Consider the following 18,463-nt stretch of genomic DNA (forward strand, 5'->3'; position numbering starts at 1 on the left):
GAGGAGAGATAAGGGGGGGCTCTGCAGTCAGCTGGAGGCCGCCCCCCCTCCATATACTCTGAGGCCGGTGTGAGGTACAGACTTCCATCGGCTCCTGCACCTCACACCGACATTAAAGAAAAATAAGGGGGAAGTCTGTCTGTCCGGCCCGATACAGGGCTAAATCTATAAACAATTCACCTGCCCGGCACCCAAAACTACTTGCCCTGGGCGTCGGGCTATAGGATTTCCACATCCCTACAGTGTGAAAACGAAACCCTCCAAAGTGTGCAAAATTGTGGTTTTCATTTAAATTTCCTCCCTAAAAGAATAATTCTTTGGGTTCGCCGTACATTTTATGGTAAAATGAGAGGTTTTATTACAAAGTACAATTGGTTACGCAATAAATAAGCCCTTATATGGGTCTGTAGATGGAAATATAAAAGTTATGGATTTTAGAAAGCGAGGAGAAAAAACGAAAACGCAAAAATAAAATTGGCCTGGTCCTTAAGGTGAAAATGGGCTTGGTCCTTAAGGGGTTAAAGGGGTTATCCAGGAAAAAACTTTTTTTTTTATATATCAAATGGCTCCAGAAAGTTAAACAGATTTGTAAATTACTTCTATAAAAAAATCTTAATCCTTTCAGTACTTAAGAGCTTCTGAAGTTGAGTTGTTCTTTTCTGTCTAAGTGCTCTCTGATGACACGTGTCTCGGGAACCGCCCAGATTAGAAGCAAATCCCCATAGCAAACCTCTTCTAAACTGGGCGGTTCCCGAAACAGGTGTCATCAGAGAGCACTTAAACAGAAAAGAACAACTCAACTTCAGAAGCTCATAAGTACTGAAAGGATTAAGATTTTTTAATAGAATTAATTTACAAATCTGTTTAACTTTCTGGAGCCAGTTGATTTATAAAAAAAAAAAAAGTTTTCCTGGATAACCTCTTTACCCCCTTAAAAACGCAGGACGTATATTTACGGCGCTCATCAACGGCCGGGACCCGCGGCTAATACCACACATCGCCGATCGCAGCAATGTGCGGTATTAACCCTTTAGAAGAGGCGGTCAAAGCTGACTGCCGCTTCTAAAGCGAAAGTGAAACTATACCGGCTAGTCAGTCGGGCTGTTCGGGACCGCCGCGGTGAAATTGCGGCATCCCGAACAGCCTACAGGACACCGGGAGGGACCTTACCTGCCTCCTCGGTGTCCGAACAACGAATGACTGCTCCGTGCCTGAGATCCAGGCAGGAGCAGTCAAGCGCTGATAACACTGATCACAGGCGTGTTAATACATGCCTGTGATCTGTGTAAAAGATCATTGTGTGCAGTGTTATAGGTCCCTATGGGATAACAATGATCAGTGTGTGTAGTGTTATAGGTCCCTATGGGATGACAATGATCAGTGTGTGTAGTGTTATAGGTCCCTATGGGATAACAATGATCAGTGTGTGCAATGTTATAGGTCCCTATGGGATAACAATGATCAGTGTGTGCAGTGTTATAGGTCCCTATTGGATAACTATGATCAGTGTGCGCAGTGTTATAGGTCCCTATGGGATAACAATGATCAGTGTGTGCAGTGTTATAGGTCCCTATGGGAACTATAACACTGCAAAAAAAAGTGTTAATAAAGGTCATTTAACCCCTTCCCTAATAAAAGTTTGAATCACCCCCCTTTTCCCATAAAAAAAATAAAAATAAACATATGTGGTATCGCCGTGTGCGTAAATGTCCAAACTATAAAAATATATCATTAATTAAACCGCACGGTCAATGGCGTACGCGCAAAAAAATTCCAAAGTCCAAAAAAGCTTATTTTTGGTCACTTTTTATACCATTAAAAAATGAATAAAAGGCGATCAAAAAGTCCGATCAAAACAAAAATCATACAGTTAAAAACTTCAGATCACGGTGCAAAGAATGAGTCCTCATACCGCCCCGTATGTGGAAAAATAAAAAAGTTATAGGGGTCAGAAGATGACATTTTTAAACGTATACATTTTCCTGCATGTAGTTATGATTTTTTCCAGAAGTGCGACAAAATCACCTATATAAGTAGGGGATCATTTTAATCGTATGGACCTACAGAATAATGAGAAGGTGTCATTTCTACCGAAATATGCACTGCGTAGAAACGGAAGCCCCCAAAAGTTACAAAATGGCGTTTTTTCTTTGATTTTGTCGCACAATGATTTTTTTTTTCGTTTCGCCGTGAATTTTTGGGTAAAATGACTAATGTCACTGCAAAGTAGAATTGGCGACGCAAAAAATAAGCCATAATATGGATTTTTAGGTGGAAAATTGAAAGGGTTATGATTTTTAAAAGGTAAGGAGGAAAAAACGAAAGTGCAAAAACGGAAAAAAAACCCGGTCCTTAAGGGGTTAATCACCAACAGCAGTGTCAACCCGGTCTTACCTAGAAGCTGTATCAGCCAGGGCAGAGCCCGAGCCCTGGAACAGTCACATGGTCATGATGGCGGACAGGACGCCGGGGGATGGATTACTCCACATCTTTAGATCTGTTCCCCCCCATCACAGTCTTATATAAACTAAACTCCATCATTGTATCTCTGGTTGCTGTCAGGAAATGAAGACTACTCCTGTACTGTGATACCTGCCGCGTATGATGCGGGCTCGGCTCCTGGGCACATGTCGTATTCCCTCACACGACTCGTGGCGTAAATGTACATCATGGGTCAGGAAGGGGCTCTCCCCGCAGCAGTATGCTGCCATTCACTGAGCGCAGGCCCCTCATCCTGACAATGGGCTGTTTGGCTGAATCCCATGAAGAGGAATACAGGACGGGTGAAGTCGCCCACGTTTAGAGCAGCGCGTGAGCGAGCAGTCATCCTGGCGATCAGGCGGCTTCGAACACACAGGCCTAACAAACATCTAGGGGCCAGGGGAAAATTCTAAGGCGCAATTGGAAAACCTGGCACCTGAGATTTGACAAGCTCTGTCTTACAGGGGTACTCCGCCCCTAGAAATCTTATCCCCTACCGAACGGCATGAGGGGGCGTGGCCATGATGTCACGAGCCTACGACACTGCACCCAACACTCTAAACCAGTGGTCTTCATCCTGACTTACTCCAGATGTTGCAAAACTACAACTCCCAGCATGCCCGGACAGCCAACGGCTGTCCGGGCATGCTTGGAGTTGTAGTTTTGCAACATCTGGAGGTCCGCAGGTTGAAGACCACTGCTCTAAACGAATGCAGGGTGCAGCAGGGAGATCGTGGGGGTCCCAGCAGTGGGACCCCTGAGATCTCCCTGCTGCACCCCAGCATTCGATTAGAGCGTTGGGTGCAGCATCTGCGGCTCCGGCTGTTACACCCCCTCCGATAGACTAAGGCTGGGTTCACATCACGTTTTTTCCATATACTGTTTTCAATCCGTTTTTCTACAGAAAACCGTATGGCAAAAAAACGGATGTAACAGTATGGAAAAAAGTAAACCGTAGAGATGAGCGAACTTAGAGTAAATTCGATTCGTCGTAAACTTCTCGGCTCGGCGGTTGCTGACTTTTCCTGCATAAATTAGTTCAGCTTTCCGGTGCTCCCGTGGGCTGGAAAAGGTGGATATAGTCCTAGGAGACTCTTCCTAGGACTGTATCCACCTTTTCCAGCCCACCGGAGCATCGGAAAGCTGAACTAATTCATGCAGGAAAAGTCAGCAACCGCCGAGCCGAGAAGTTCTTGACGAATCGAATTTACTGTAAGTTCGCTCATCTCTAGTAAACCGTTTGCGTTTTTAAACAGTATACTGTTTTTAAAAGTGCAAAATCATGGTCAACCACGGCTTTGACTCTGGTTTAAAAACCGCACTGCAACCGGATTATTTTTTTTATTTTTTATTTTTTTAACATGGACGTCAATGGGAAACGCACATGTATACGGTTCCATACGGGAAAAGATATACGTTTTTTACTTTGCACATGCGCATTTGCATCCTAAAGTCCCCACCCAAGACCCCTCCCATTAAAAATGGACAACATTTTCAAAAACGTATGTTTTTTTTTTCCTATAAAAACTGACAGAACTGTATGCACTTTTAAAAACAGTATACGGTTTACTTTTTCCCCATACGGTTCCATCCGTTTTTTTGCCATGCGGTTTTCTTTAGAAAAACAGATTGAAAACTGTATGGCAAAAACGTAGTGCGAACCCAGCCTTGAGGCTGGGCATGACCGTGAGGTTTCGAGGGGCGAAGTCGTGACGTCACAATACTCCCGCCCCGCATCGCCAGTCATCTGCCACAGATCGAAGTTTGCTCCGTGCACCGGATGAGGCTGGGTTCACACTACGTTTTTGCCATACTGTTTTCAATCTGTTTTTCTAAAGAAAACCGTATGGCAAAAAACCGGATGGAACAGTATGGAAAAAAGTAAACCGTATGCGTTTTTAAACAGTATACTGTTTTTAAAAGTGCATACAGTTCCGTAAGTTTTTATAGAAAAAAAACCCATACGTTTTTGAAAATTTTGTCCATTTTTAATGGGAGGGGTCTTGGGTGGGGACTTTGGGATTCAAATGCGCATGTGCAAAGTAAAAACATATACGGTTTTTCCGTATGGAACCGTATACATGTGCGTTTCCCATTGACGTCCATGTTAAAAAAAAGGTATGCGGTTGCAGTTGACCACGATTTTGTCTCCGGTTTAAAAACTGTACTGCAACCGCATACATTTTTTTTTTTAACATGGACGTCAATGAGAAACGCACATGTATACGGTTCCATACGGGAAAAATGTATAAGTTTTTACTTTGCACATGCGCATTTGAATCCAAAAGTCCCCACCCAAGACTCCACCCATTAAAAATGGACAAAATTTTCAAAAACGTATGGGTTTTTTTTCTATAAAAACTGACGGAACTGTATGCACTTTTAAAAACAGTATACTGTTTAAAAACGCATACGGTTTACTTTTTTCCATACTGTTCCATCCGTTTTTTTGCCATACGGTTTTCTTTAGAAAAACGGATTGAAAACAGTATGGCAAAAACGTAATTTGAACCCAGCCTTAGGGTGGGTTCACACTACGTTTTCTCCCATACGGGAGCGCATACGGCAGGGGAGAGCTAAAACCTCGCGCTCCCGTATGTCACCGTATGCGCTCCCGTATGTCATTCACTTCAATGAGCCGACCGGAGTGAAACATTCAGTCCGGTTGGCTCATTTTTGGGCCGTATACGCTTTTACAACCGGACCTAAAACCGTGGTTGACCACAGTTTTAGGTCCGGTTGTAAAAGCGCATACGGCGCAAAAATTAGCCGACCGGACCGAACGTTTCACTCCGGTCGGCTCATTGAAATGAATGACATACGGGAGCGCATACGGTGACATACGGGAGCGCAAGGTTTTAGCTCCCCCCTACCGTATGCCCTCCCGTATGGGGGAAAACGTAGTGTGAACCCAGCCTTACACTGAAGGGGCATGACCGTGAGGTTCCGAGGGGCGTAGTCGTGACGTCACAAGACTCCCGCCCCGCATCGCCAGTCATCTGCCACAGATCGAAGTTTGCTCCGTGCACCGGATGATAGGGGATAAGATGTCTAGGGGCGGAGTACCCCTTTAAGAGTCCATGAGAAAGTTGCAGAACTATTACAATGACCTCATAGCTGCACAATATGCAGGACCCCCCCCCCCCCCAATGTGGATCCCTCTGCACACAGTTATGTGGTCTGTTCTACCGCTGTCTCCTCACTCACCATGTGATCGGGACGGCAGCCTCTTGTTCTACGCCCATGGGGATGCGGCTCTGCAGGTAATGGAGTTGGCCAAAGTATTTGCGCAGGACGCTGCATCCTTCAAAGTCTCGGGGCACGTTCACCGCACTCTGAGGGGGTAAAGAACATACAGAATTATTTACCACATACAGGCTGCAAACTTAGGGCGCATTCACATCACGATTTTACCATCCTACTTCTTCTCACGATGTTTAAACTTTCAAATCGTACAACTCTGCGCGCCAAGTCGTATCCATTGACTCCCATTCATTAATGATAGACAGCAAATGCATCAGTTTTGATCCACATCCGACTTTGCACCATTTAAGATCGGAGGTAAAATCGTGGTGCGGGGGGCGGGGCATTATCGGCTTATCGGCAAGGTAATTGCCGATACCGATAATGCCCAAAATCGTGATTATCGGCCTATAATATCGGCAATACCGATAATCGGTCGATCCCTAATAAATAAATTTGCATATTAATACAGAGGAGTCAGGAGTACATAAAAACTGTGGGGTCGGAACATTTATCTACCGACTCCACAGCCCTGGTGGAGACACTTTACAGGGGTCTATATCCCAGCGGAGGCCCCCATAGACACCTCACCTGTCTCAGTTGCTCCAGTTTCTTTAGCTCCTCGTTGTAATTTTCAGGATTTTCCCCGTAATTCTTCAAAACAAACTGGAATAAAAAATAAAAAAAAGTCAGTCAGTCGTCCATCCTGCGATGCTCCCGCACTCCAAACCGGACTCCAACCCATTGATTGGGGAGAAGGACGGGTTTTGTCAAGAAGCTCCATTATTTCAAAACAAATCATATACGGTCATATACAGTGTCTCTGTTCATCTCATTAAAGGGGTACTCTGGAGGAAAACTTTTCTTTTTCTTTAAATCAACTGGTGCTAGAAAGAAACAGATTTGTAAATGACTTCTATTAAAAAAAATGTAATCCTTCCAGTACTTATTAGCTACTGAATACTACAGAGGAAATTATTTTCTTTTTGGAACACAGTGCTCTCTGCTGACATCACGAGCACAGTGCTCTCTGCTGACATCTCTGTCCATTTTAAGAACTGTCCAGAGTAGGAGAAAATCCCCATAGAAAACATATATGCTGCTCTGGACAGTTCCTAAAATGGACAGAGGTGTCAGCAGAGAGCACTGTGCTCGTGATGTCAGCAGAGAGCACTGTGTTCCAAAAAGAAAATAATTTTCTCTGTAGTATTCAGCAGCTAATAAGTACTGGAAGGATTAAGATTTTTAATAGAAGTCATTTACAAATCTGTTTAACTTTCTGGCACCAGTTGATTTAAAAAAGAAAAAAAGTTTTCCACCGGAGTACCCCTTTAAATAACTCTGCTTGCAACCAGTGAATGGAAACATTTTCCTACATCCACCTGTGCAGTCCGATCCTACAGATGACCGTCTGCTACAATTGTATCTGGAGAAAGACAGATCTGTTCTGAGGATGAGAAATATAACCATAGAGTAGTGTTTCCCAACCAGGGTGCCTCCGGCTGTTGCAAAACTACAACTCCCAGCATGCCCGGACAGCCTTTGGCTGTCCGGGCATGCTGGGAGTTGTAGTTTTGCAAAAGCCGGAGGCACACTGGTTGGGAAACACTGCCATAGGGAATTCCCATGAGGCCGGCCCTGCATACACACAAGAGTATTTCCATTCACTGACAGCAAGGAGAGATTTTGATCAGGGTGAGAAAGTGAAACACAGAAAGCTGCAGAACATTTCATCGCATTGACTTGTGAACCTGAATCAGCTGTACACGGGACAGGGCCAGATATATATATATATATATATATATATATATATATATGGGCCTCACAAGCAATGGGGCCTTTTTTTGGGTTGGGGTTACAGATTTTTAGAAGCCGCTTTCTGAAGAAACTTTGGCGCAGTCTGCATCGGTCCCAGGGAATGGCGAGTATGGCGCCCCTGCCCGACCAAACTAAAGAAAATGGCTAAAAACAAAAGTTGTCAGGAAGTCTGAAAGTTGTCAGAAAAAAAAAAGAAGAAACTGATAGGCCCTATAGGAAATATCCAGCTTTCCCAGACTCCAGAAGGGCAGATCTGCTCAGATACGTGACCCTCAGCAGGGAGGCGGCCGTTTTTATATTCTCCTGAAGCTGAATAGAATTGTCCCTGATGAAGCAGTCGACTCCGGGGCCTGTGAGGATCTTTGGCCCTTGGGATGATTACAGCACAGCGCCATATAGAAGTGTCAGCGATGACATCATGGCGGGCAAAGTGCCAGGTCTGCAGTTATTAATGCAATTACACAGCGGGGAGCGGCCGCCATATTCCTGTCATTACTATTCATTGTCCTAAATCTCCACAGCCTCAGCCTGTTCTAGAAGGATCCGCCATACTGACAGCGGACACCTCCACATACACCGTCCTCCCAGAAGACGCCCGGCCAATGCAACTTAAAGGAGTAGTCCAGTCCTGAAAAGCATATCCCCTATCCTATGGATAGGGGATAAGTATCAGATAGCGGGGGTCCGACTGCTGGGGGACCCCCCCCCCCTGCTCTGCCATAGAGTTGTATTGAGGGGGCGTGTCAGCCGTGCTTTGTTCGGTGGTGGACACGCCCCCTTCTCCGCGGGCTGCCGGGGCCCCGTATGGGAGATTGCGGGGGATCCAATGCGTTCGGACTCCCGCTATCTGAAACTTATCCGCTATCCTTAGTAGGGATCGACCGATAACGATTTTTTAGGGCTGATACCGATAATCTGTCACTTTTCAGGCCAATAACCGATAACTTATACCGATATTCCGGTATAAGTTATTGGCTATTTCAACCCGCCCCCCCCCCCCCCCAGCAGGGCAGAAGCCGTTGCAGATCAATGATTTAAAGCGGGCACTTTAAATCAATGAACTGCAGCGGCTTTTGCTGTGCCAGAGACCGCCGCCGCCACCCGCTTCTCTCCCCCTGCCTGTCCTGGGGTCCTGAGTCTAACCACCACAGTTGCCCCATCGCTCCCCCCCCCATCCTCTGCCCACATACCGCCGCAGCCCCATCGCCTCCCCCCATTCCCGGTGTTATAATTACCTGTTCCTGGGGGTCCGCGATCCTTCTGGCACCGTCGGCGTCCTGCGCTGTCACTATGCGCACTGATGGTGACGTCTCGTTAGGGACGTCACTCGTCATTGTGCAGCGCACAACAACAGCGCAGGAGCCAGAAGGACCGCGAACCCCCAGGAACAGGTAATTATAACATCAGGGATGGGGGGAGGCAATGGGGCAGCGGCGGCGGTATGTGGGCAGAGGATGGGGTGAGGCAATGGGGCAGCGGTATGTGGGCAGAGAACGGGGGGGGAGGCAATGGGGCAGAGGACGGGGGGAGGCAATGGGGCAGAGGATGGGGGGGAGGCAATGGGGCAGCGGTATGTGGGCAGAGGATGGGGGGGGGGGAAATGGGGGGGGCGGCGGTATGTGGGCAGAGGAAGGGGTGAGGCAATGGGGCAGCGGCGGCGGTATGTGGGCAGAGGACGGGGGGGAGGCAATGGGGCAGCGGTATGTGGGCAGAGGATAGGGGGAGGCAATGGGGCAGTGGCGGCGATGGTCGTCTCCGACGGGGGGCGGGGCATTATCGGCAAGGTAATTGCCGATACCGATAATGTTCAAAATCGCGATTATTAGACGATAATATGGGCCAAACCGATAATCGGTCGATCCCTAATCCTTAGGATAGGGGATAGGTTTTTCAGGACTGGACTACTCCTTTAATGTACTTGAAGGTGTACTCCCTCCGAATCTCCCCACTGTATGGAGCACGGGGTCAGCACCCGGTCTATGCCCTGTCTATAGTGGTGCCAGATATACCTGAATACAGCACCCTGGTATCTCTTCATAATTTAGACATGTTCCCATCACACTCATCCTCTTCGTCCATCTCCCACCCCATCTCTCTTCCCCCTGTTGCCTCAAACCTTCTTGAACAACACGTCTACCACGATGTGTCCTCCAACCTTTCACCCAACTCGCTCTTTGACCACCTGCAATCTGGTTTTCGACTCCAACACTCTACCAAAACCGCGCTAATGAACTGATGAATGGCAAAGCCTTAAAAGGAACTGTCAGCTTGCTCCCCCCGCACTAAGGCGGCATTCACACCACGTTTGTGCAATACAGTTCCTGTATCAGGTTTTTGATGAAAAACTGATTCCTCAAAACCGGACTAAACTGTATCAAAAAGTGTGTACAAATTTTAACCCATATACGTAAAAAAAACGAATACGGTTTGAAAAATGACGTCCGATTGCATCCGTTTTTTAAGAAAAAAACTTTATACGTTTTTAACTTTCCCCTCCATTTTTAATAAAGTTCACTTGTTTGATTGAAATTCCAAGAAAAAAAAAACTGCAAAGTCAAAAACCGTATATGGTGAAAACCGGATGGAACCGTACGCACATACAGTTCTGTACGGTTCCCATTGACTCCCATGTTAAAAAAAACGTATACGGTTTAATAAAGTTTTTCACCCGGACCAAGAAACGTGGTAGACTACGGTTTTGGGTACAGGTAAAAAAAACTGGCAAAACCGTATGAGATGCAAAATGGACTAAACCGGATGATGCATTTGACATACGGTTTACAATGTTAAGTCAATGCATACGGTTTTCTATACAGTTCCATACGGTTTTCTATACAGTTCCATACGGTTTTCTATACAGTTCCATACGGTTTTTAACTTTAAACCGTATACAGGACCTGTATAACAAAAACGTGGTGTGCGTGCGCCCTAATCAGTGGTACTGGCTGGTAGTGCGGGGGACGCTGATCAGTTTGATGCCTCCCGTGCTCGGATCTACCCGATCTTCGTTTTTCTGTATATGTGAATGAAGTGCTAACTGGCACAGGCGGGGTTACTGGCACTCTGATGTCACCGCTGCCGGCCACAGCACCGCCCAGCTCATTAATATTCCTCCCCTCCCTCCGCCTCTCCCTCTTCATTAATTATAGAGCGGGGAGAAGAGGGAAAGGCAAAGGGAGGGGAGGAATATTAATGAGCTGGGCGGTGCTGTGGCCGGCAGCGGTGACATCAGAGTGCCAGTAACCCTGCCTGTGCCAGTTAGCACTTCATTAGCATTTAGGGAAAAACGAAGATATTGGCCGCACGGCGGATCCGGGCACAGGAAGCATCACCTGATGCCGTATGAGGAACTGTCCAAAGCAGCATATGTTTGCTATGTGAATTTTTTTCCTGCTCTGGAAAGTTCCTGACATGGACAGAGGTGTCAGCAGAGAGCACTGTGGTCAGACAGAAAAGAAATCCAAAAAGAAAAGAATTTCCTCTAGTATACAGCAGCTAATAAGTACTGGAAGGATTAAGATTTTTTAATAGAAGTAATTTACAAATCTGTTTAACTTTCTGGCACCAGTTGATAAAAAAAAAAAAAATAATAAAAAAAGTTTTCCACCTTAGTACCTCTTTAAAAGGGTACTCCACTGGCCAGCATTCGGAACATTTAGTTCCGGACACTGTGTTCGCACTGCGGTGGTCGGCCATGCCCCCTCAATGCAAGTCTATGGGAGAGGGCGTAACCTGACATCACGAGGGGGCATGGCCGACCGCCGCAGCGCGAACACAGTGTCCGGAACTAAATGTTCCGAACGCTGGCCAGTGGAGTACCCCTTTAAATCTACCTCTCCGGCCCTGCTGTCACCTCCTCCTGTCTCTCGGCTCTATCTTCCTTCTCCTCCCGCTTTCGCAGTCAGTGGCCTCACTCTCTCCCCAGTCCCACAGGTCCCTCTGACCTCACCACCTTCTGGTCCATGTCCTCATCATCTCCCTCCTGGACTACTACATCTTCCTCTGTGGCCTCCATTAGAAGTGAGAGAAAACACAGGGAAAGACGTTTACTGCAAGATCCCCTCCAGTAGGGTCACCGGGTGCGACTTCTTCAGGGGTGACCTCCCCCCAACTCCAGAGGAAGTTGGATTTGTTCCCCCTGAAGATATTTTAGTTTTTTGAGCTTCTATGTGTTTCTCATCTGTGTTGTCCTGGATATTGTTCTTCTCTCTGACAACAAAATTATTTCTCCTGGGACATTGACTTCCTTTCTCTTCCAGTATACGGGGCGCTCACACATCATCCTAATACACAGCGCTCATACATCGTCCTCACACACAGCGCTCATACATCATCCTCACACACAGCGCTCATACATCATCCTCACACATCGTCCTAATACACAGCGCTCATACATCATCCTCACACATCGTCCTAATACACAGCGCTCATACATCATCCTCACACATCATCCTCACACACAGCGCTCATACATCATCCTCACACATCGTCCTAATACACAGCGCTCATACATCGTCCTCACACACAGCGCTCATACATCATCCTCACACATCTTCCTAATACACAGCGCTCATACATCATCCTCACACATCTTCCTAATACACAGCGCTCATACATCGTTCTTATACACAGCGCTCATACATCATCCTCACACATCGTCCTAATACACAGCGCTCATACATCATCCTCACACATCGTCCTAATACACAGCGCTCATACATCATCCTCACACATCGTCCTCACACACAGCGCTCATACATCGTCCTCACACACAGCGCTCATACATCATCCTCACACACAGCGCTCATACATCGTCCTCACACACAGCGCTCGCACATCGTCCTCACACACAGCGCTCACACATCGTCCTCACGCACAGCGCTCATACACATCGTCCTCACACACAGCGCTCATACACATCGTCCTCACACATAGCGCTCATACATCGTCCTCACACACAGCGCTCATACACATCGTCCTCACACATCGTCCTAATACACAGCACTCATACATCGTCCTCATACACAGCGCTCATACACATCGTCCTCACACACAGCGCTCATACACATCGTCCTCACACACAGCGCTCATACACATCGTCCTCACACATCTTCCTAATACACAGCACTCACACATCGTCCTCATACACAGCGCTCATACATCATCCTCACACACAGCGCTCACACATCGTCCTCATACACATCGTCCTCATACACATCGTCCTCATACACAGCGCTCATACATCATCCTCACACACAGCGCTCACACATCGTCCTCACACACAGCGCTCATACATCGTCCTCACACACAGCGCTCATACATCGTCCTCACACACAGCGCTCATACATCATCCTCACACACAGCGCTCACACATCGTCCTCACACACAGCGCTCATACACATCGTCCTCACACACAGCGCTCACACATCGTCCTCACACACAGCGCTCACACATCGTCCTCACACATCGTCCTCACACATCGTCCTCATACACAGCCCTCACACATCGTCCTCATACACAGCGCTCACACATCGTCCTCATACACAGCGCTCACACATCGTCCTCATACACAGCGCTCACACATCGTCCTCATACACAGCGCTCACACATCGTCCTCATACACAGCGCTCACACATCGTCCTCATACACAGCGCTCACACATCGTCCTCATACACAGCGCTCACACATCGTCCTCATACACAGCGCTCACACATCGTCCTCATACACAGCGCTCACACATCGTCCTCATACACAGCGCTCACACATCGTCCTCATACACAGCGCTCACACATCGTCCTCATACACAGCGCTCACACATCGTCCTCATACACAGCGCTCACACATCGTCCTCATACACAGCGCTCACACATCGTCCTCATACACAGCGCTCACACATCGTCCTCATACACAGCGCTCACACATCGTCCTCATACACAGCGCTCACACATCGTCCTCATACACAGCGCTCACACATCGTCCTCATACACAGCGCTCACACATCGTCCCCATACACATCGTCCTCACACACATCGTCCTCACACACATCGTCCTCACACACATCGTCCTCATACACAGCGCTCACACATCGTCCCCATACACATCGTCCTCACACACATCGTCCTCACACACATCGTCCTCACACACATCGTCCTCATACACAGCGCTCACACATCGTCCTCATACACAGCGCTCACACATCGTCCTCACACACAGTGCTGGGAGTTGTAGTTTCACATAATCAAAATTACAGTTTAGAGATTACGACTAGATCTAGAGACACCTTGATGAGCGCTGTCCCCAAATCCCTACCACCCCCAGCCCCCCACATTGCCCCTTCTATCTCCTGACCCCCAATCTCCTCTCTTCCCCCTATTACACTGGCCTCCTCTTCTCTGCCATATCTCCTCAGTGTCCCCCCGGCCTCCTCCTCTCCTCAGTGTCCCCCCGGCCTCCTCCTCTCCTCAGTGTCCCCCCGGCCTCCTCCTCTCCTCAGTGTCCCCCCGGCCTCCTCCTCTCCTCAGTGTCCCCCCGGCCTCCTCCTCTCCTCAGTGTCCCCCCGGCCTCCTCCTCTCCTCAGTGTCCCCCCGGCCTCCTCCTCTCCTCAGTGTCCCCCCGGCCTCCTCCTCTCCTCAGTGTCCCCCCGGCCTCCTCCTCTCCTCAGTGTCCCCCCGGCCTCCTCCTCTCCTCAGTGTCCCCCCGGCCTCCTCCTCTCCTCAGTGTCCCCCCGGCCTCCTCCTCTCCTCAGTGTCCCCCCGGCCTCCTCCTCTCCTCAGTGTCCCCCCGGCCTCCTCCTCTCCTCAGTGTCCCCCCGGCCTCCTCCTCTCCTCAGTGTCCCCCCGGCCTCCTCCTCTCCTCAGTGTCCCCCCGGCCTCCTCCTCTCCTCAGTGTCCCCCCGGCCTCCTCCTCTCCTCAGTGTCCCCCCGGCCTCCTCCTCTCCTCAGTGTCCCCCCGGCCTCCTCCTCTCCTCAGTGTCCCCCCGGCCTCCTCCTCTCCTCAGTGTCCCCCCGGCCTCCTCCTCTCCTCAGTGTCCCCCCGGCCTCCTCTCTCCTCAGTGTCCCCCCGGCCTCCTCTCTCCTCAGTGTCCCCCCGGCCTCCTCTCTCCTCAGTGTCCCCCCGGCCTCCTCTCTCCTCAGTGTCCCCCGGCCTCCTCTCCTCAGTGTCCCCCGGCCTCCTCTCCTCAGTGTCCCCCGGCCTCCTCTCTCCTGTCCCCCGGCCTCCTCTCTCCTGTCCCCCGGCCTCCTCTCTCCTGTCCCCCGGCCTCCTCTCTCCTGTCCCCCGGCCTCCTCTCTCCTGTCCCCCGGCCTCCTCTCTCCTGTCCCCCGGCCTCCTCTCTCCTCAGTGTCCCCCCGGCCTCCTCTCCTCAGTGTCCCCCGGCCTCCTCTCCTCAGTGTCCCCCGGCCTCCTCTCCTCAGTGTCCCCCGGCCTCCTCTCCTCAGTATCCCGGCCTCCTCTCTCCTGTCCTCCTCTCTCCTGTCCCCCGGCCTCCTCTCTCCTGTCCCCCGGCCTCCTCTCTCCTGTCCCCCGGCCTCCTCTCTCCTGTCCCCCGGCCTCCTCTCTCCTGTCCCCCGGCCTCCTCTCTCCTGTCCCCCGGCCTCCTCTCTCCTGTCCCCCGGCCTCCTCTCTCCTGTCCCCCGGCCTCCTCTCTCCTGTCCCCCGGCCTCCTCTGGCGCCTCCTCTCTCCTGTCCCCCGGCCTCCTCTCTCCTGTCCCCCGGCCTCCTCTCTCCTCAGTGTCCCCCCGGCCTCCTCTCCTCAGTGCCCCCCGGCCTCCTCTCTCCTGTCCCCCGGCCTCCTCTCCTCAGTGTCCCCCGGCCTCCTCTCCTCAGTGCCCCCCGGCCTCCTCTCCTCAGTGTCCCCCGGCCTCCTCTCCTCAGTGTCCCCCGGCCTCCTCTCTCCTGTCCTCCTCTCTCCTGTCCCCCGGCCTCCTCCTCTCCTGTCCCCCGGCCTCCTCCTCTCCTGTCCCCCGGCCTCCTCCTCTCCTGTCCCCCGGCCTCCTCCTCTCCTGTCCCCCGGCCTCCTCTGGCGCCTCCTCTCTCCTGTCCCCCGGCCTCCTCTGGCGCCTCCTCTCTCCTGTCCCCCGGCCTCCTCTCTCCTGTCCCCCGGCCTCCTCTCTCCTGTCCCCCGGCCTCCTCCTCTCCTGTCCCCCGGCCTCCTCCTCTCCTGTCCCCCGGCCTCCTCCTCTCCTGTCCCCCGGCCTCCTCCTCTCCTGTCCCCCGGCCTCCTCCTCTCCTGTCCCCCGGCCTCCTCCTCTCCTGTCCCCCGGCCTCCTCCTCTCCTGTCCCCCGGCCTCCTCCTCTCCTGTCCCCCGGTCTCCTCTCTCCTGTCCCCCGGTCTCCTCTCTCCTGTCCCCCGGCCTCCTCTCTCCTGTCCCCCGGCCTCCTCTCTCCTGTCCCCCGGCCTCCTCTCTCCTGTCCCCCGGCCTCCTCTCTCCTGTCCCCCGGCCTCCTCTCTCCTGTCCCCCGGCCTCCTCTCCTCAGTGCCCCCCGGCCTCCTCTCCTCAGTGTCCCCCGGCCTCCTCTCCTCAGTGTCCCCCGGCCTCCTCTCTCCTGTCCCCCGGCCTCCTCTCTCCTGTCCCCCGGCCTCCTCTCTCCTGTCCCCCGGCCTCCTCTCTCCTGTCCCCCGGCCTCCTCTCTCCTGTCCCCCGGCCTCCTCTGGCGCCTCCTCTCTCCTGTCCCCCGGCCTCCTCTCTCCTGTCCCCCGGCCTCCTCTCTCCTGTCCCCCGGCCTCCTCTCTCCTCAGTGTCCCCCCGGCCTCCTCTCTCCTCAGTGTCCCCCCGGCCTCCTCTCTCCTCAGTGTCCCCCCGGCCTCCTCTCTCCTCAGTGTCCCCCCGGCCTCCTCTCCTCAGTGTCCCCCGGCCTCCTCTCCTCAGTGTCCCCCGGCCTCCTCTCCTCAGTGTCCCCCGGCCTCCTCTCCTCAGTGTCCCCCGGCCTCCTCTCCTCAGTGCCCCCCGGCCTCCTCTCCTCAGTGCCCCCCGGCCTCCTCTCTCCTGTCCTCCTCTCTCCTGTCCCCCGGCCTCCTCCTCTCCTGTCCCCCGGCCTCCTCCTCTCCTGTCCCCCGGCCTCCTCCTCTCCTGTCCCCCGGCCTCCTCTCTCCTGTCCCCCGGCCTCCTCTGGCGCCTCCTCTCTCCTGTCCCCCGGCCTCCTCTCTCCTGTCCCCCGGCCTCCTCTCTCCTGTCCCCCGGCCTCCTCTCTCCTGTCCCCCGGCCTCCTCTCTCCTGTCCCCCGGCCTCCTCTCTCCTGTCCCCCGGCCTCCTCTCTCCTGTCCCCCGGCCTCCTCTCTCCTGTCCCCCGGCCTCCTCCTCTCCTGTCCCCCGGCCTCCTCCTCTCCTGTCCCCCGGCCTCCTCCTCTCCTGTCCCCCGGCCTCCTCCTCTCCTGTCCCCCGGCCTCCTCCTCTCCTGTCCCCCGGCCTCCTCCTCTCCTGTCCCCCGGCCTCCTCTCTCCTGTCCCCCGGCCTCCTCCTCTCCTGTCCCCCGGCCTCCTCCTCTCCTGTCCCCCGGCCTCCTCTCTCCTGTCCCCCGGCCTCCTCTCTCCTGTCCCCCGGCCTCCTCTCTCCTGTCCCCCGGCCTCCTCTCTCCTGTCCCCCGGCCTCCTCCTCTCCTGTCCCCCGGCCTCCTCCTCTCCTGTCCCCCGGCCTCCTCCTCTCCTGTCCCCCGGCCTCCTCCTCTCCTGTCCCCCGGCCTCCTCCTCTCCTGTCCCCCGGCCTCCTCTCTCCTGTCCCCCGGCCTCCTCTCTCCTGTCCCCCGGCCTCCTCTCTCCTGTCCCCCGGCCTCCTCTCTCCTGTCCCCCGGCCTCCTCTCTCCTGTCCCCCGGCCTCCTCTCTCCTGTCCCCCGGCCTCCTCCTCTCCTGTCCCCCGGCCTCCTCCTCTCCTGTCCCCCGGCCTCCTCTCTCCTGTCCCCCGGCCTCCTCTTTCCTGTCCCCCGGCCTCCTCCTCTCCTGTCCCCCGGCCTCCTCTCTCCTGTCCCCCGGCCTCCTCTCTCCTGTCCCCCGGCCTCCTCTCTCCTGTCCCCCGGCCTCCTCTCTCCTGTCCCCCGGCCTCCTCTCTCCTGTCCCCCGGCCTCCTCTCTCCTGTCCCCCGGCCTCCTCTCTCCTGTCCCCCGGCCTCCTCTCTCCTGTCCCCCGGCCTCCTCCTCTCCTGTCCCCCGGCCTCCTCCTCTCCTGTCCCCCGGCCTCCTCCTCTCCTGTCCCCCGGCCTCCTCCTCTCCTGTCCCCCGGCCTCCTCTCTCCTGTCCCCCGGCCTCCTCTGGCGCCTCCTCTCACCTGTTTTACAGCTTGGTTGAAGCCGAACTCCGCGGCCTCCTTGAGGTCCAGCCATATCATGGGCATCCGGGGCACGGCCTCCATGTTGCGGGCTCCGAGGGCCGGGAGCTGCGTCACCCGCACCGACACACAGAGCCGGAAACCCCGCGATCGCCTCCCTGTCACAGGACCCGCACAGCACGCCGGGAACTGGGTAACTCCGCCCACTTCGCCGTGACGTCATCGGGCCGCTCCCGGGCTGTCAGCTGCTAGTCACGTGTGCCGCACAGCCTGACGGGAAGTGTAGTCCTAGAGAGGCGATCCCTCAGGCACGATGATTGTATGGAGGACTGTAGAGAGGTGGCGCCCCCTGATGTTATATACAGTCACTGCTCCTCACTCTCGGGGGACCCTAAGGATTATGGTCTGTTCTCTCTTCAAAATATCTAGAAGAATCAGAACTATAAAACTACATGTATAGCGCAGCTGGCGGAGGCGGCATTCACATCACGTTTCTGCACGTTTCTCGTATTACAAACCATATGTATAGACATGTCATTGAAAACCGTTTGCCAAACATAGCATCCGGTTGTGTACGTTTTGCACCATTTACGGTTTTATCCGTTTTTTTCCGTGCACAAAACTGTAGTCTACAACAGTTTTATGTCTGGGTGAAAGACCGGATA

The 18,463-nt window shown here is 52.8% G+C and overlaps 1 protein-coding gene across 1 annotated transcript in view; it reads right to left on the minus strand.

Moving 5' to 3' along the window:
• PTPN23 (protein tyrosine phosphatase non-receptor type 23) overlaps window positions 1-18,035 on the minus strand; it is a 73,129-nt gene extending 55,094 nt beyond the window's left edge. The window contains exons 1-3 of the mRNA XM_056518767.1: window positions 17,799-18,035; window positions 6,316-6,390; window positions 5,689-5,816 (exon numbers count right to left, since the gene is read on the minus strand). Coding sequence (XP_056374742.1) covers window positions 5,689-5,816; window positions 6,316-6,390; window positions 17,799-17,882 — 287 coding nt within the window. The 5' untranslated portion in view covers window positions 17,883-18,035. The remainder of the gene's footprint in view (window positions 1-5,688; window positions 5,817-6,315; window positions 6,391-17,798) is intronic.
• Window positions 18,036-18,463: the final 428 nt, after the last annotated feature.

The sequence above is a fragment of the Hyla sarda genome, chromosome 5, assembly GCF_029499605.1.
Source record: "Hyla sarda isolate aHylSar1 chromosome 5, aHylSar1.hap1, whole genome shotgun sequence".
NCBI lineage: Eukaryota > Metazoa > Chordata > Amphibia > Anura > Hylidae > Hyla > Hyla sarda.